The sequence below is a fragment of the Leguminivora glycinivorella genome, chromosome 13 (assembly GCF_023078275.1).
Source record: "Leguminivora glycinivorella isolate SPB_JAAS2020 chromosome 13, LegGlyc_1.1, whole genome shotgun sequence".
Classification (NCBI taxonomy): Eukaryota; Metazoa; Arthropoda; class Insecta; order Lepidoptera; family Tortricidae; genus Leguminivora; species Leguminivora glycinivorella.
Genome location: NC_062983.1, coordinates 2603044 through 2622774, shown reverse-complemented (window position 1 = coordinate 2622774; position 19731 = coordinate 2603044). Strand labels below are relative to the sequence as shown.

Genomic DNA, 19731 nt, shown 5'->3' with positions numbered 1-19731 from the left:
ATTTGAAAATTTTCGCGTTGCGAAGTTTACTTGATTTAAGGAAGAAGTGTCCCGCGAAATCAACTGATGTATTTAAGAAGGGACGAAGTGATCGAACCCTAGTACTAGGCAATTGAGCCATTGACGGCTGTGGCGCAACAGGTCGAGCGCGAATACATGATATACAGCGTCGCGTACGCATACGTACTGCATCGCGAGCACACAGGATCCAGTAGGTCTGTGCGAGGGCAAACTGCAAAGTTTGAGGTCCCACATGTAACTGTGTTTTATGATAGAAATCTATAAGCAGATTTGTAAAATGATGTTTCTTAGGAAGCAGAATCTGATGTTTGGCATCATACGGTACATTAGCCCGATTTATTCTACCGCCGACCCTGAGGAGTCCGGCATCGTCCAAGAAAGGCTTCAGTTTTTGAAGACGTTTGGTACATCGGTCGTCGTCTTTGAGACGAGAGATGTCTTCAGGAAAGGAATCACTTTGGACAAGTGATATTATTCGACTGAGAGCTTGTTTCGTCTCAGGAACAGTTACATGTTTAGTCGTAGGATTCTCATTTTTACGACATTTGTTTATGAATCGTAATACATAAGCAGTGACGCGTAGTAACCTTGGAAGCGATGAAATCGCTCAATGAACTCTAAGCTATTAGGTTCATTGATTTGAGTGAGAAGAACATGCTTGCGACGTTCTTCGTCGGTGTGGCATATGACGTTAGTCTTAGGCCACTCAGACTCATCTTTGCTGAGCCAAGCAGGTCCCGTGAACCATAATTGATGGTTCAACTGAGATGGGAGAACACCACGAGACGCGGGGTCTGCGGGGTTATCTGCGGACTGAACGTGGTGCCACTGTGAGGCAGGCACGTTGCTTGTTGTCTCCGCTATGCGGTTAGACACGTATGTCCGCCATTTGTCTGGAGACGAACGCAGCCAGGCAAGAGTTATAGTGGAATCGGACCAAGCGTAGACTTGGTCGAACGATATTCTACTGCTGTAAGCAGTGAGGACCTTTTTTATCAATTTTGATAAGAGATGAGCTCCGCATAGCTCTAATCGAGGTATTGTTAGGCGTTTCAGAGGCGCAACTTTAGTTTTACCTATGAGTAGGTGTGTGCTAATAGCACCGTTTGGATCGACAACACGAATGTAGACGCAGGCAGCATATGCCTTTTCAGATGCGTCTGAAAAGCCATGAAGTGACACTTGATGTGTGCTGGGAAGCACATGACGAGGTAACGCGATGTCTTGTAATAACGGCAGTTCGTCGATGAACCGAAACCACAAGTCGCTGATATTCTGTGGAGGAACAGCATCCCATCCTGAGCCTGATGCCCATAGAAGTTGGATTAAATGCTTTACGAAAACAGTCACTGGACTGAGAAACCCGAGAGGATCGTAAATCTTAGCGATTTCCGCTAACATTATACGTTTCGTACATTTGCGTGAGCCGTTAGCTACTTTATCCGTTTGGTAGGTAAAAGTATCAGATTTAGGGTTCCATTTAAGCCCTAAGACCTTGACCGAAGTGTCAGTGTCAAGTGCTGACAAAATAAGAGCATCATCATGATTGGAAGCATCATCGTTTAGATGCGACAGAAACTCGGAACTATTACTGGTCCATTTGCGGAGTTCGAACGTCCCTGCTTTACAAATGGAGGTCAGCTGATGCTGAAGAGTGAGAGCATCTTCAACCGTATCAGCTCCAGTAACGACGTCATCAACGAATACTTCGTTGAGAAGTACTTGCGAGGCAAGTGGAAAGTTAGCAGCTTCATCAATTGCTAATTGACGAAGTGTGCGTAAGGCCAGAAAAGGCGCGGACGCAACGCCGAATGTGACAGAGCACATACGATATTCCTTGACAGGATCGTGGGGAGAAAATCTCCAAAGAATCCGATGGAAGTCTCGGTGTTCTTTACAAAGACCGATGTAGCGATACATCATTTTGAGATCAGCCGTAAAAACGACTTTGTGAAGTCTATACCTCAGAAGAATATCAGAAATGTCTTGATGTAATTTCTGACCAGTGAGGAGATTATCGTTTAGAGAACGACCAGACGTAGTCTTGCATGACGCATCGTAAACGATACGATATTTCGTAGTAGTAGAAGACTTAACGATAATATGATGAGGCAGGTAGTAGGGAGGAGTGCCAGGACTCGCTAAGTCGCTGACTGGTTCCATATGTCCCAAGTCTAAATATTCTTGGATACATTTATTATAGTTCTCACGTAAGGCAGGGTCGCGAGACAGGCGTGCCTCTAGTTTAGTTAAACGTGAGAGAGCTATAGCACGAGAATCGCCCAAAGGCGGAGCGTTTTCCTTGAAAGGTAGGGAAACTGTATATTTCCCATTTTCATCTCGTGTGTGAGTTTCGACGAAAATCGACTCACAGCGCAACTCATCTTTCGTAAGATGTGGGTAATCTGGTATGGATTCCAATTCCCAGAATCGTTGCAGTTTCGTGTCAAGTTGACAAGTGCTCAAATTGACACTAAGGCATTTCATACTGTCATATGAAATTCTACCACCTATCACATAACCAAAAACAGTGTTGATGGCTACGGGTGTGCCCGGAGGACCTATAATATTATCTCGTAACAGTATGCTGTCGAGATGATCATTACCCAGTATCAGTTCAACAGGTCGCGTTGAGCGCAGTTCTGGGTCCGCTAGATTAAGATTTTGGAGGTGTTCGAACCTCTGGATATTCCCAATTGATTGAGGAATATTAGCAGTGTAGCGTGTAAGGCTCGGTAGAATAAAAGCTTCGATTTGAAGTTTAGGTTCGGGTTTGTTGTGGGGTGTAACCTCGCACAACACGTAACCACGAGGATGAACATCGCCAGCAATGCTGGTGAGCGTAGTGCCAGTCACAGAGTACCGTGGCAGGCCAAGACGCTGGACGCACGACTCAGAAATGAGCGTGGTCTGCGCTCCTTGATCCACAAGGGCGCGAACGGACCGCGGCGTGTAAGGCCCCTGGTTCAGGGGTCGTAAATTTACAAGCGCAGTCGTGAGTAAGACTGTACAGTTCTTACCAGAAGGTTGCCCCGTAGCTCCATGTAATGGAGTGGGCGTGGAGGTTTCCGCTACTGAGCGTAACTCAGGGGAAGAAGGTGACTCCGTAGTCAGTAAGACGTTTGGAGTAGGCACGTCTTCATGTAATGAAGAGTGGTGCTTTTGAGCGCAAACGCGGCAAGCATGGCGCGACTTGCAGTCATTAGGCTCGTGGCCAGAAAATAAACAATTGGTACAAAGTTTATTTTGTTCTACGAAATGTTTTCGTTCATTTAAAGTGAGCAAATTAAACTTCTCACATTTATATATAGGATGTGAATTATCCTTACAATATACGCATTTAAATTTATTTAAATAATCCGTTGCACTAGTAGCATGTACGCTCATAGTACGTGAATTACGCGCAAACGACGAATTAGTATTTCGCGGCGCATTATATTGCACGTCAGAGTGCGATCGAGCAAGCGACATTGCTTGTTTTCCCGCCATCGCATGGCGCGATGACGTCACCGCCGCCGGGGCGGGCCGAGCCGGCCGCTCCGCCAGCGGCAGCGAGCGAGGGCGCCGGCGCCGCGCGCGACGCGGGCCCCGCGGAGGTACTCGACGTACGCGCGGACGCGGTCATCACTTCGGATGCCGCTAATTCCTTATCGAGAAAATCGAGTAATTCAGACACGTTGGGAATGTCATTTGAAGTTTTTAATGATAATTCAAAACGTCTACGAATATTAGGTGTAATTTTGCGTAGCAAAATATTTAAAAGTACAAAACTCCAGTCGTCAACTGGCAGCCCTAAAGATTTCAAGGCCGTTATGTTTTCATGATAGCAATTCATTAAGTTACGTAAACTTAATTGTACATTTTTCTCATTTACCGATTCACAGTCGAAAATATTATCGAAATGTTTTGTTGAAATAATTCGCTTATTTTCATAACGCGAAATTAAGACCTGTAAGGCATTCTCATAATTCACGTCCGTAACAGGAATAGACTTGATAAGATTATACGGTTCATCTTTTAAAAACAATAACAAATACCTAAAACGTTCGACATTTGATAAAGTTGTATTCTCATGAACAAGTGATTTAAACAAATCATAAAACGCATTCCATTCAGTCAAAACACCTGTGAATGTTTGCAGTGATAAGCGCGGTAAACGAATATGTGATTGCTGAGATTGCTGAGTGCAGCAACTCGCATGTGACACCCCACTAAATCCGCCGCAGACGGACGTAAGGCTTTGTTTACGCTCTTCTTTAAACGTATCTAAGGCAACTTGAACCTTAAAGTACAAGGAATCAAATTGATTTCTCACAGCTAAATTATCATCGCGGTTGAATGACTCATTCTTTGCCGATAACTTTTCAATTTTCGTTTGAACTTGGAAAAATGATTTTTTAATTGCCGCTAATTCTTTAACTCGAACTCGAAATTCGGCCACATTATCTGAACAGTCTACAATTTTTTGAATATTATTAATTGCTAAATCGCGTTCGAAAGTTAATTGTTCAATCTCCATTGCGGTCATGGTAATATTATTGTACTGTGAGAAATAATAAAGTTGTCACGAAATAAAATATGACTAAACTTGTAAATATGTTGTTTATGTTAAGTATTAAGATCTCTAAAATGGCTAGGTACTAGCACAATGTTAGTTAGTTAGTTAGTAAAATGTGTAATAATATAATTTGTCGCAAATTGAAAGTAAGTAAATTACAAAGATAAGATTTCCGGTCGGTAGAACCCGAGCAACAGAAATTTGAACCCTGTGCCGTACGTAATACGAGCGACAGTTTTACTCGATACTGTATTGTGACAGCACCGATTAACTTGGTTTTCTGATACGTTATATCAGAACCTTAAATTACAATTTAGTACGCAAATACTAAATGCAATATAGTGTACGTTGTACAAAATGAAAGAAAGGAATTGCGACAAAATATATTTTAATTAGACCTAATAGGTATGCAATGGGCGATTCGACGCGCGCACACCTACCGCCCGCTCGACGGAAATATAAACGAATGTAATTTCGCAAAAAATGCTCAAAACCCTATGAAACTATATATAATTAGAATCGTCTCGTTGAGATCTAACTATACGTATCGGTATTTTTGAGAAATATCGTCCGACGCGATCGGAAACTCGATATTTGTATTTGTAAGTGGAGGTAGATTCTCGCTAACTTACGGAACAAAGAAATTGGAAATTTTACTACAAGTTCGCACAAATATCACAAGAAAATTAATAAAATGCCAGATACCAGAGTGGTATCCGGCTCGAAAACTAATTATGTGTGAGAAATCTAGCAGACTTCAAATATAATAGGACTCACCTGATGTGGTTCTGAATGCCAGCTTCCAGGGGGGCCCCCAATCCTTCGATATTTTAGACATATGTCCACAGGCTGTGTGGCACGTAGAAATCTCCTTGTGATTCGTGGCTGCAGCGTATTTTATAATAATTATAGGCTCAAGCTTCCGAGGAGCGAGCTAGCGGCGGTGTCGGTTTTAAGAAGAAGTGTGTGTGGTAACACTGAGCTTCAGTGTTGCTCGCTTTGATAAAAGCGTTCTGTTTTAGGTTTGTCCCGTTTTGAAATCTGCTATTCGACTAAGTTTTAATCGATTTAAAATTAAGACATAAAAAAAATGTAATACTTGTGCGTACTCATAAAAATACGGAACAAAAGTTAACCGCCTTTATAAAGCATTTCAAAGCTGCATGTCTTCTTAGTGACGTCCGCTTTCAGCTTCAGCGAAGCGAAATAAGCTGTCACGACGAGCTAATCTGGCGCTGTGACCATTTGTCAACTGAGCAAATAAAGCGCTTAAAAAGTAGTATACTAGAGATTTTCATGTAAAATATTTTTTGTGTTAACGTTTTATGTAGTATCGGTTGCAATGCGAGGTTTAATAAAATTAATACATATTTATTCTTAGAGACCCTGTATTAAAAGCCTCGAAACGTTCATAATTCTACATTTTGAATTTTGTGCTTGGGTAAGCAATATTTTGTGAGCAATTTTGGCCCATTACAAAACGGAGAACTGTTATTTTTAGGATAAACTTTTAGTTTGACAAAATCAAAGCCACCCTCGGTTACCTCACAGTTACCTCCTGTCAAGAACGATCTCAGTCGACCTATCTTATCTCACTCATACAAGCATGGTACGCGAGCTTTGTGTGTAGGAACGTGCTTCTTTCATATTTGATTGTCCAAGATGTGTTGGCGCCCAACGTGGGACCTGAACCCGAAATAGGAATAAAAAAACCTCTGTAAACTGTTTTTAGCACAACAGTTTTATTTAATCAAACAGAAGTACCTCCTTCCCAAATATTGATAAGAGTTAAAGATGGTTTATTTCCTCGGTGGCGCGTTGTAAAAAACATATTTTCCTATCGTAAAAGAGCGTTTAAAACGCTTGATAAAATCTTAATGAAATTACGTTGGAAGCCTTTTTTATATTTGCTTTAAAATCTCAGTGCGAACACAGATTAGCTAACGAAAAAAATACCACTTATGATTTTCTTTAAGATTTTTTTTTAATGGGAACTGAAGATCTGTTGTACACATCTTTAGCATGATAAATGGTTACAGGTACTGGTTTCAAAAATAGGTACGGGTTTAAAATATTGGTACATATCTTTATTGCGGTTTTGGGTATTCCCGTTACAGGTACTTCTGCTTATTTCATATTTCGTTCTTATTCAACTTATAAGGAGTTTTACTGCACATTATCTTCCCAGGGGCTAACAGTATTAGAATGTCCTACGTGTGTTTCTCTTTCCCCAGTTTTATCCCCATCTACGGCAAAATGTTATTACAATGGCACGTACACAAAGTATTACGACATAATTAAAATATAATCCATGGGGCTCCCTTGTGTCTCGAAACAATGTAAGTTACGCCATTACATTTTAATAATAAACTGTATTAGATGACGTGATTTTTGCAAGAAACGACTTAAACGGGCAAAATTAAAACCGACTCAAAGCGACGGGGTGTTATAAGTTTGAAGTGTCTGTCTGTGGCATCGAAACTTTGGAACGGGTTTTTCTGTTTGAAAGCTGTATTAGTCGGGAGTGTTCTTAGCCATGTTTAATGAAGGTCGGTCCACTGTGTCACGGTTTTTTTTTTAACACTCAAGGGCTTGGGACATTTAAAATCACAGGCAATTAACAAGTACAAAATCTGACACGCTCGGCCGCCATATAAATAGATGAACTTGTGTCTTCTATCTAAAAATTCTGTGCCTACCTTACTAACTGTCCGGAAGAGGCACTAATTCGGGGAGAATTAAGGGAGGAATTAAGGGGAGAGGCCATAGCCCAGGAGTGGGATACCATTAAAGGCCAGTAAACAATTATATTAGATTATGTATCCAGGGAGTAAAATGAGATATTTACGACGAGGGCGTAGATTGAATGTTGCACGAAGCTAAGGATTCTACAATTAAATCCTGAGCGTAGCGAGGAATTCTAAAATATAATCCTGAGCGTCGTGAGGGATTCAAGTGTTAGCGGTGGAACAAGATGAAAATAATTTTGCTTCCATGTTACACATACCATTATTCACGTCACTTTTCAGGAAAATATATAATACACACATGCATACGTACAATCATGCCTGTAGGATATGAAGGGATAGGCAGAGCACATGAACTACTCAAGTATTAGTGACACTATTGGTAAAAAGGGGTTGAAAGAAAACGAAATTGTGACATTGCAGTGACAGGTTGCCAGCATCTCGCCTACGCCACAATTTAACCTATGTCCCACAATCGACTTCTACGACACCGACGGGAAAAACGGGGGTGGTGAAATTATTAACGCGTAAATACAAACTTTAAAAAAAATTACAAAATGTGTCCTTGAACGGAAAAGTATCACTTTGCTCCCTAATAGCAGGGACGAAAAGAACCTTTTCCAAAATGGTGATGTGAAAAATATAAATTTAATGATACCGCTGTTATTTTTCTTCTGTCTCCCAAGTTATCTCAAGTCAGTTTTTCCTGCGAATTTTTCACACTAACTTCCAGTCGCTAATTAGGTAAAGAAGAATTGATTAGTAAGAAAATTAGTTCAAGCGGAGTGATGCGGATTTATTTACGCTGAGTTTTGCAAAGCAATTTTACAACTTTTTAGGTTTTGTAATTTTTAAGTAAATAATTAGGTTCATTTTTAACCCCCGACGCAAAAACGACGGGGTGTTATAAGTTTGACGTGTCTGTCTGTCTGTCTGTATGTGTGTGTGTGTGTGTGTGTGTGTGTGTGTGTGTGTGTGTCTGTGGAATCTTAGCTCCTGAACGGATAAACCGATTTAGATTTAGTTTGGCTGAAAGCTGAGGTAGTCGGGAGTGTTCTTAGCCAAGTTTCATGAAAATCGGGGTTTTATTTTTCAAAATTTTAATTTTGTGGTTAGGTTATTGTGACGATCCGATAATCTCGTTTCGTACAAACCTATGCATGCATAAATATAATATTATTTTCATTCCAAATAGAAACATCATTCAAAACATCGGTAGCAAAAGTTCTAGGAAACAGGTCGAAACTCGACTTGGCGTCAGGCGATGGTGCGCAACCAATCACGATCGAGATGAGCGCGTCGGCGCTGGAGGGTGCGCGACGGATGCCCATATATGGTAATACAAGCGAGCAGGGCCGTCGGGGCTCCGGGGGGACGCTAGCGTGGCAGGTTCGGGCGGGGCCGGCATCCGAGCGGGCTATATAAGCCAGTACACGGGGCGCAGGGGGATCATTCAGGAACGAGTCGCGGGTCGAGGCAGCCACGGGGAGATCTCTCCAAAGATAAGAAGGAGTCATGTGAGTTCTTTAATATTTATCACTGTTTTTCTTTGTGATTTCATTATGATGTTCTATTGTGCTTTGTTATATGACTATTTTGTGGTACTTAAAAACATAACTGATTTATTAAGGGTTTTTATTATACACTTTGAATAATCTATAGATTTTAAATAATTCTCTGAAAATTCTGGAGCATATTATATTATAATTTTATTACAATGCTTATCTGCATATTTTCTGTGTATGAGATCCAAGGGTCTTCCATTAATTCCAATGAATGCTGAAGCAAACTAAATTATTTTATATGAGAACTTATTACAATGTTAATTATATGGTTATTTATACAAGCTTTTGCTTTTAAGTGAACTAAGGTTCTAAACAACTTCAGAAAAACAATGCTTAACTACATGCTTTTGTGTTTGAGATCCAAGGGTCTTACTTTAAGTCCAAGGAGTTCTGAAGCAAACTAAATGATATTTTATGTGTTAATTATATGGTTATTCTGTACAAGCTTTTGCTTTTAAATGAACTAAGGTTCTTAATCAACTTCAGAAAATGCTGAAGCCAATTATATTTTATTTATTCTTCAGAAATAAAAGATTATTTTATTTCTTTATACTTGATAATATTGTGATATTATATTTTTATTATTTATTATATCTGTAGAATGAGCTGCTAATGGGGACTATATCTTTGGAGGTTTAATTGCTGAAGTATATGGGATAGCTGGGTTTTGAGAAGCTTAGGGACTAGGTTCTGTCGGGAATGCCAGTTTGAATTAAATATTTTTATTTCGGATTTGTTTTTGATAAATTAAAGAGACTCAGGTCTTTTCTCTCGCTACTTGGCATTGAAGTTATGATGCTTGTTTGGGCAGGAGGTCCAGGCTTGAGTATATCAGCTAAGCGTAACGTGACAGTTGAGGCAAGTCTTGTATAGCAATGCGTACGAGCTTACCACATACAATGATGGCCATTAAATGGAATTTTCTTGTTCAAATATAGTGATTGTAATTTTCATTTGTCGATATGTTGGAGGAGAGTCTGGGGTTCTATGGTTTATAAAGTTCAAAATTTTTAAGAGAACCGGTTGATAGGTTCACATTCCAGAAAAGATGATTCTAAGAAAGGATCCAAGGCCTGGCATTTTAGATGACAGAATAGGCGACCTTACCTCATGCGCAAACCAGGGGTATTTGCCTAAATAAAGCCCTAAATACAAAATAAAACAAGGGGTTCTTGGAATTCTTGAATTGCAGTGTTTTCCTTTAAATTATCTTGAATAGTATCAATATTGAAGATGTATGTTCACTGATTCAATATAAAATAGAAATAATTGAAATAGAATTCCAATTTCATATTCGATTCAAAGAAAGAATTGAACTGGCAAATAGCTCTACGTTGATGGTCAGAGCTTAGTATGTATTACCGACTATGTATTGTAATTCATACTAGGACGCGTTGGGGATAAAACACCTTTAAAAATAAAATTCCTAAAAATTTGACTAATAAATTGAAATTTTCACCTTAATTATTGTATTTTATTTCTTTCTACTTCACAAAGTGTATATTTGACTATGAGAATTGAAAGAATATGTTGGTTGTAATTGCTCTATAAAATAAATTATGTATCGGTACTCATCTATAGGGAATATCAGAATAGCGGAAACTATTATTACCTAGGAGGTAGAATTTCTAAATGTTAGGGGAATATCTAGTGTGTTGAAACTTCCTACACTTGAGAAAAGGATTTGTGGTTACTTCGTACAGCTTAGGCGTCCTACCTTTACTAAACGATCACATTTTATTATTTTTCTTATGGCCAATCCTTTTAAATGCAGAACAAAACAAACAAAATAAATTGGTATTAAATTTAGGGGTAGTTCTTAAGCTTAATGGGTTCTTGGGTTGTTAAATATATGGGGTGCTTATGGTAGAGTATAGGATAGGGTAGGTAGGTCACCTTTTGACTGTTACAATTTGGTGCCGTGACCAGGACGGGCTATTTGTGATCAGGATGGGCATTTGTATTCCATGTTGTGGTTGTTTGCCACATTAGAATGTTGTTAGCTTCATTTGTTTACATTTGTTCATGTCTTTCTTTTACTTAAGAGTGTATTTGTTTTGTTTTGCAAGTGACATGTTTTAATGTCACAATTTGTTGCAGTGAAAAAGGACTCAAGTTGTAGTTTCAACTCATTGTATTAAGTTTGAGTAGTTTTGATTATACGCATCTTATTTATATACAGTGTAACTATAAATTGATTACTAACCTTACAGCATTCAACGGGTTTGAAGACAATAAATGGTGATTGACCATTTTCTTTCCACATATCACTTAACACTATTCCACAAATCACTTACACAACATGTGGTAGTTACTGAATATCTAACACATTACACATTTTAACTAGATTTGTTATATTTCGTTTCACAGTAAATGATGAATTTCACTGATAGGTTAAGTTGTTTTGCCGGCTTCAATAGTCGTGGAATTGCGGTTAAATTATCACTTATTTTTGTACGGGGGTTTTACCTCATTGATTGTTATGTATGCGAATATATTTCCACTTGAAAAAATAGAATAATTATTACTTTAAAACTTGATAAACAAGTGAAAACACGGAGAAAGTTGTTTGTTTTTTTTGACAAACTATGGAACTATTGTTACTAGTGAGGAAAAGTGCCATCTGTCAGTAAACTTTAGCGGGCAACACTGACAGAGCGAGTATAGTCTGGTGGACTACGTGGTTACTAGACGGTGCGCTCAGGTTGAAAATATACGAGGGATTCAAAATTTCATCACAAAACAAATTTTGATTTTTAGAGGGTTTTATGTCTTTTTTCGACAAAATTGTTCAATATACTGTAAACAGGGGTTTGGTAGGTTAAGTTAGTATTGTATTGTCACTAGGATTAGATAAATAATAATAGATACCTAGTTATTTATTTTACAAGGGGGCAAAGTTGTTGTTTAATCGTATTTGTTAATGTTGATATTCGCGTAAGCGAGAGATTCTAGTATTGAACCGCGAGCGTAGCGAGTGGTTTGTTGTTTGACCAGTCGTGCCAATGATGATATTTTAATATCTAAAGCGGGGAATTTCAGCATTGAACCGCGAGCGTAGTGAGTGGTTTGTTGTTTGACCGGCCGTGCCGATGTTGATACTTGAGTACTTAAGCGAGGGATTCTAGTATTGAACCGCGAGCGTAGCGAGTGGTTTGTTGTTTGACCGGTCATGCCAAAGTTGATAGTAGGGTATTGAACCACGAGCGTAGCGAGTAAAAACGACGCGCTACGGAGTGCTATAAGTCTGTCTGTCTGTCTGTCTGTATGTATGTATGTATGTCTAACTGTCTGTCTGTACGTCTGTCTGTCTGTTCGACTGTCCGTGTGTCTGTCTGTCTGTCTGTATGTATGTATGTATGTCTGACTGTCTGTCTGTACGTCTGTCTGTCTGTTCGACTGTCCGTGTGTCTGTCTGTCTGTCTGTCTGTATGTATGTCTGACTGTCTGTCTGTCTGTTCGACTGTCCGTGTGTCTGTCTGTCTGTCTGTATGTATGTATGTATGTCTGTCTGTCTGTCTGTATGTAAGTATGTCTTTCTGTCTGTTCGACTGTCTGTCTGTCTGTGTGTGTGTTTGTCTGTGCTATCGTAGCTCCCGAACGCAGAAACCAACTTAGATTATTTTTTGTTTGAAAACTGAATTAGTCGGGAGTGTACTTAGTCATGTTTCATAAGAAAGCGTAGGAAAGTTAGTTTTAGTGTTTAGTAATGTTAGCGAGCTAAAATTTAAGCTAAAATCTTTTATAGGTAAAATTGATCAGATTTAGGGATTGTGGGGTTTTCAAACTATGTCACACGGGAGGATACTGGTCAACAAATTCGAGCTTATGCTAACAGCGTATGTGGCTCAGCGGTAGTACATCGGGCATGTGATTCGAGGATCCAGAGTTCGAACCTCCGATGGGATAATCAAATTTTTCTGTTTTTTTTTACTTTTCCTGTTTTTCTAGGATATTTGGGTAATTTATATTTATATACAGTTATATTTTTGATTTTGATTATCTATAGAATTTATGAATATACTGTTATGCTATTGTTTGTAAAGTTGTCGCCGATTTATTGTTACACCTACGTTTCGATATGTAATGAATGATTCAGTTTAAAGTTCTAACGGTAATAATGGTTATAGATTTTGTTGTTGGATCAGCGAGAAAGAAAAATCTACTTAAGTAGAATAAAAAGGGAAATTCCAAAAATAATACATCATAATTTATATTCACATATTTCTAGGCAACTTAAATTTCTTGTTTTAAGTTTTATTTCTAGGTTAAATATTATTTCTAGGTAGTTTTAGTTTATTTCTGTAAGTTTTACTTTGTAAGTACATAGCCGCAATAGGTTAGTTTCAATGTCTTCAACATACCTACTTGTTTAGCATTTATTTATTATTTTACGTGTAGTAAGATCAGTCGATAGTCGCTTTCGTAAAACTAGTGCCTACGCCAAATCTTGAGATTCAAACGAGAAGAGGGACGGCCGGGCTCGCACCCGCGACGCCGCCTTGCCTGCCGTCGCCGCCTTGCCTGCCGTCACCGCCTTGCCTACCGTCGCCGCCGCCTCGCCGCCGCCTTGCCGCCGCCGCCTCGCCGCCGCCGCCCGCCGTCGCCGACTAGTCCCAACTGGTTGACTACTACTTCAGATAGAGAGCTCTGGAAAACCTTGGAGCAGGACTTTATCCTATAGAATAGGGGTTCTTACTTAAAACTTAACATGTTCTGAACTTACCTTTACTTAATTTACTTTTATCTTTACTTAATCTTAGTGTTGATATGTATAGGTCTATTGTATGGTTATCAACATTAGAGTAGGAAGTTCTATAATTTGATAGATGGTCAAAATAGAATAGATTTGTTTTTACCAACGGCAAACAGGATAGTCTAGTGAGTTGGATTTTGTTAGTTAGTATGGCACAAAAATAACGCCTGTCATTTTGTAATAGCAATTCTACGTAACGTACGATTGTCGTCTTTAACATTTAGGATCTTTTTGTCTATTATACGTGGTTAGTGTAAGGTTTCATGTAATCTTTATTATAATTAACATTTATTAGTTCTTATTTAGTCTCAAAGCTCGTTTTAATCCTTCAGATTTTGTAAAGAGCTGCCATATAGTTTATAAGACGTTCATATGTCGTCAGGGTTTTAGTGACAGCAACTAAAGCAAAGATTACTTCAACTTTCTTCGTATGAATAGTGGCACTGAAACTTGGTAGTTTATGTGCTCTGCCAGCTCTTTATGGGATATAGCCGTGATTATATGTATGTATGAGTAGGAATATGAAAGGGTTTCAAGAACAACATTGAAGGAACGTTTTTGTAGGGATTGTTATAAGGAAGTAAGGAACTAACACTTTAAGTACATATGTGAACATACTTTATTGCACCATATTACACATTACATTTATGTATACATAATGTTGAGTGAGAGTATATAAATAGGTAGAAATAGGCAGTTTTATCACTAAAACGCGAATAAAATATAGTCCATGTCAGCGACTTTTACAACTTTCTTTTATGAATATGTATAAGTATGGCTCGCAAAGCCGAACCTGGGTTTAAATGTCTTCGATTGTTATGTCTGCCCATACAGCTAAACTATAGAATGAATCGTCATCGGCGTTATTTTCGGACCGGACCGATACTACTTTGAAATCTTCAAAAAAAAAGTGTACACTTATCTTAAAGGCCGGCAACGCACCTCCAACACTTCTGGTGTTTCCAGTGTCCATGGGTGGCAGTGATCGCTTACCAGTAGGCGACCTGTCTGCTTGTTTGCCTCCTACCCCATAAAAAGTTATATGTTTTACCAAACATAGTCACATAATGTGTAGATATTATGTCTACACTACTTATCTTATTCTTGTATAATGGTGGGTCAAGACTTTAATATAAGGGGGGGCACGTGAAGATGCAGGAAGTTCGAGGTTGAAGGAATGAAGATTCACAAGTTAACGGGACATTTATTTGAGATGTTTATCTACCCTTTTATTATTTTATACTAATCCTATTTACTTTTGTTATGTACTGTTATGTTTTTCCATTGTTTTGTTTCCCCATTTATAGCTTAGTAAACTTAGAAGTTTATGTGAATTGACTCAAGGCACAGTGGAGTAAATATCAGCCAGAAGATATTAAAAGGTTTCAAAAATTGTTGCGGGGACCGCTTTCCATCAGGCGGGCCGTATAATTACCTGTTTGTCATCGACGTGGTAGAAGAAATTGGTAAAATGGTAAATGAAGTCAGACTAGTTAGAGTCAGTTAGCAGTTTCATATTATGTCGAGGTAAGTGAGCATGTCTGAAATATTATAATCTTCGTAACTTTATAGATTCGGCGAGATAAACCTATAATGCTTTCAATTAAATTGGAATCGTCTTGTGATTACTTTTATTGGCCCGAGATATGTTGCAACAATAGTGATATAACAACGTGAGTGCAACCGTAGTTTATTGAGTCTTCTTGTAGTTTATATTGCTGCATAGTTGTTAGTTTTAACATTGCTACGTTTACTCAACATTAGAAGGATTTTCATGTTAATCTTTTATACTTCTTTGAACAGAACTAGTTCTACTAACAATTTTAGTAATAGTTTTAGTCTTAAAATTAACTAGTCTTTTAAATTTTTGATAAGCACTCATATCAGTAAACTTTCAGATTAACATTAGAGTTAAGTAAGGTCAAATAGAGTCAAGTAGTATTATGAAATGTTTCACTCTTAACTTTAATTAGTTTCTTAAACCAAGGTACCTGGTAAGTACTTGTTTTACTAGATATAATTATTAGATTACCATTATCGTCGAGTATTCATAATATTGCTTTCGTCAACGTCGAGCTCACGGAAGTCTACCTCCACTCTATCGTATCGCGGCGTTCTTCCATTCTCTCAAGGTGAATGTGAGGTAATGACACCGCTCAAGACCGAACGAAACGGCGTGTTCTTGTGTTGAAGGACGAAACTCATTTTGGGTTATCGTGCCAGCGAAGTAAGTAGTAAGTAATAGGTATAAGTAAGTACCAAGTAAGTAGTAAGTATTTGTTCTATCATATATTCTGTGGAAGTAGGTATGTAAGTAGGTATTCATAATATAACATGGAAGGAAAATTGTTTTTCATACCTACTCAGTAAAATCTGCGTCTATTATATTCAATTGTTTAAATCCAATTTTACATTCCAATTCTATAGTATCGATTCAGTAAATAAGGGATAGTTCATCACGTTTTTCATAAACATAGATATACCTATTTATACCTCCTAGTTGTTTGATTTTGATTTTGAAAACATAGACGTGATTTTTAGAAATAGTAAAAGTTAGGTACGTCGAATTTCAACTCAATGTAATGGTCAGCAGAGGGTAAGAGTATGTACGTACGTATTGTATTGTACTGTATTGTAGTACGGGCGATTTTCCGCAACCGATTTCTTGCGCGTATTTTGCGTGATGTATAAGCTAACTATTATCAATAGGTATTCTAATTATAAGCAGATTAACGAAATAAGTCGTAAGTAGTTTGTCATTACCATCATTATACATAGATAAACTTACATTAAGAGGTTAAAGGTGCACTCTACTCAGGGAGTTTTCGCATTCGATATCGGTCGGATCGGATAGTGTGAGAACTGAGAACACACTTAAAAGTTAAATTTCAATTTTCATAGTTGTGTTTGAATGTATGTACCTGTAGTTGTGTGTTTGAATGTAGGTATGTATAGTTTTGTTTTTGAATGTAGGTATGTAATGTATGTATATTACGAGACTATTTAGAAGTCATTTATTTTCTATTAAGGGCTATTCATCTATTCATTTCTTTTGAAATCGTTGACGTAATTAAATAAAGCTTAAAGTAAGAGAAAGAAACTCAGCGTATTTGTCACTATTCATTTTCATCACCAAAACTTAAATCTTAGATTTTTTGTGTGTAATTTGTGACAGAAGAAGAAAAGTTAGTTTCGCAAAGAGGACCTGAAGTAGGCCAACAAGTATGTAAAGGAACACTTTTGTAATTTAAATGTAATTGTAGGTATGTGTATGTATGTTATTTTAGTAGTCGCTTGTTTCAAGTGATACGGTATTGCTTGTGGTTGAAACATGATGTTTTAGCATAACATCACATTACATGATCCTAATAACGCCATCTAGTTTCAATTTGTAGGCTTTAGAGGGTAATGGTTAGATTGGTGACAACATACATATTTTTATTTTAAAATGTAGGGTGTCGCGAAGAAAAGAAGGAAAGTGGACCGTCAAGAAAGGTGAGAGGTCAATGAGAAATTCCGTCAATGTCGTCATTTTAGAAATGTAAACTGGAAAGTTTAATTGTTTTACGTACGTGAAAAAGACGGTGTATACCGTAATCATATGTACAAGCAGTACGTGCGAGTGTGTTATTGTCGCGGGGTAAGTGTTATACGACTGTTCGTGTATTTACAGGACTAGTTCTAAATGTGCTTAGTGTTCATTCATATTTTTCGTGCGACATTTTGTCCGAAACACAATTGTTCCTACGGTGGTAAAATAATCAGAAAAGATAAATGAAAGAAAATTAAACATCAAGGCAATCTGTCTTCGTCGATATACATTGCCTATTTCACCACAGTCGCCGTAGCACACTTAGTTTAGTGGATAGTGCATTGGGCTACGAAGTAGCACGTTGCGGGTTCGAACCCCGGCATTGACAATAGTTTTGTGTATTTATTGTTTGAGTTTTTCTTTTATTTCATTTTAGTTTAATTTTATTGTTTTTCCTCTTTAGTTTTGTATTTAATTTTAAATTTTATCTTACTGTTGTTTATCCATTTGTGATTAAACTTTGGTCAATTGTTTCCATCAATCAGCTTCTCACGAATTGAACCCTTTAGAATACGCTAAATTTTAGTTGTCACGGGGGCATGTATGCCAGCGAGTAAAGAGAGCTGTAATTTTTTTTGTGTGTTAAAGATGACTTTTGTTGTGAGTTATTCCGAGTTTGATTATCACAACTGAGTATGTAAAAGTTTAGTTCGCAGGGGGGCACGTGTGCCGGCATGTCAAATTGTAATTAGTTTGTGTAAGCACCAGATGAATTAAATTGTAAGTGGATGTGTGCGTTACTTTTGTTTCCGTTTGACTTAATTAGTAACTGGGGGGGGGGGGGGGGGGTGTGCTCATCATTATCATAATGTTGCAAGGGTTAGAAAGCCAGTATCTAATAATTTTACATTTACAGAGTTAGTAAATAGCATAAAACTTGCAATGACATGGGGGCAAGTTTAGTGTTAGAATATCTAGTTATGGTAGCGTAGTAGTATCTATTCACGAATCGTTACATGACAATATTGTTCTTTAAAGTATGTTTCTTATCGTGTGGATGGGAAATGAATAGAAAAATTTTTTTTAGAACATGTTACCATTTTGTAGTTAGAATACCTAAGTTAAGTGGCATAGCGTGTAGTAATTTTGATTAAAGCAATTGGCGTAACTAATTTAGCGTAAATTAAAATACATTTTGCGTAAATTTAATTGCAATTTGGCGTAAATGATTAAGCGTAATTTTTAGAGCATATAAGGCGTAACCAAGCGTAATTTTTAGAGCTTATAAGGCGTAATTTTTATGGTTGGTGTAATGTGGGATTGGTTTTTGGTGATTGTGGATGGCCAGTGCATGTGCGGGGCTATGGCTTTTTGTTGAACAGCAAGTCATGGTTTCGTATGTGTAAGGGTTTATTCATGACTATCAGGAATTAATTCTAGCGATGCTCTGACTATATTTATTTTTAGCGTAATTTGTCTCAACCAATTACGTTAAACATTAAGCGTAAGCGTAAACTTTAATTATAAGTTATGTTTTGTAGTATAGTATACTATGTAGATTTTTTCAATATAAAGAAAAATGCAATATATATTTTGTTCAAAAAAAAATGGGATAAACTTTTTCACTGTCAATATTTTGAGGTTTGCAACTTTGTATTAAACTGTATGAAAGAGCGAGTGAGGAAGAATAAAAGATGATTGAATGGAACATGTATGATATGTGTGTACGACTCAGGTGATGTATGTTATGTGTAGATGTAAGAGGATGGATGAAAGAATTGATGTATGATTTTGTATGAGAGAGTTTATTAAGAGTTGTTTATCGTCAAATATTGACAACAGTTATTGTTATTTGCAAACGGGGAAAAGGGGAACAAAGATGTGTTATCAAGAGAATATTGGTGTTAGGTTAAGGTCATACCTTTTATAGGTAAATTCTTTTTGATAACACAATACTCTACAAGAAGCTATCACTATTCGTCCGTCACACTCTCTATGAACGAGTGGGTTTGCAGAAGGAGTGTTTTGATTTAGTTTGCTTAACCTATCTTAGGGGATCCGGGGTACCGGGCTGCACAGCAAGCACGTGGAAAAAAAAAAAAAAAGAACCATGTGTTTGAACTGCAGTGACGTGGCGGTCCTACCTTTGGAGAGAAATGTGTGCCTCTGATAGACAGTTTTGGTCATTGCTATTTAACTAAAAAGTTTTCTATAGAAATGATTTTTTTGAAATCAATTGCATTGTAAATTAGTATGGCAATTTGCAGCCGATATACATCCAGATATGTATAATTTTTATAGTAATTTTTCATCATAAGTAGGATTATGATAATAATAACTTCCACAAAATAAAATACAGTTATTATTAATGTAATAGCAAGGCTGAGGCTGTCCAGGAGTTCCTTCCTGTCCATTTGTAGTACCAGTAACTCGGTCGAGACTTTCAAATACTTTTAAGGATGTCTTCTACATTCTTAACTGACCATTTGGCTGACTCCTGAGCTTACGTGATGTGGGGTGGTCAAGCATGTGAATTAAAACACATGTTTGAA

At 37.7% G+C, this 19731-nt stretch overlaps 2 protein-coding genes across 2 annotated transcripts in view; one reads left to right on the top strand and one right to left on the bottom strand.

The window, feature by feature from the left end:
- Window positions 1-570: 570 nt before the first annotated feature.
- Window positions 571-3518, bottom strand: LOC125232665. Its single transcript, XM_048138418.1, has 2 exons — window positions 2195-3518; window positions 571-1819 (listed from the first exon to the last, which is right to left on the bottom strand). The coding sequence occupies exons 1-2, from the start codon at window positions 3508-3510 to the stop codon at window positions 571-573; spliced, it is 2565 nt and encodes an 854-aa protein (XP_047994375.1). The 5' UTR covers window positions 3511-3518.
- Window positions 3519-3521: 3 nt separating this feature from the next.
- Window positions 3522-19731, top strand: part of LOC125232664 (uncharacterized protein K02A2.6-like) — a 32014-nt gene continuing 15804 nt past the window's right edge. The window contains exon 1 of the mRNA XM_048138417.1: window positions 3522-3684. Within this exon, the coding sequence (XP_047994374.1) occupies window positions 3522-3684 (163 nt within the window). The remainder of the gene's footprint in view (window positions 3685-19731) is intronic.

Excerpts from the sequence above, each read along its gene's own strand:
- LOC125232665 (XM_048138418.1), bottom strand. The coding sequence starts at position 3,510 with ATGGCGGGAAAACAAGCAATGTCGCTTGCTCGATCGCACTCTGACGTG. Across the intron at positions 1,820-2,194 it reads TGTATCCAAGAATATTTAGA|CGCGCCTTTTCTGGCCTTAC; the intron begins CTTGGGACATAT and ends CGGCGTTGCGTC.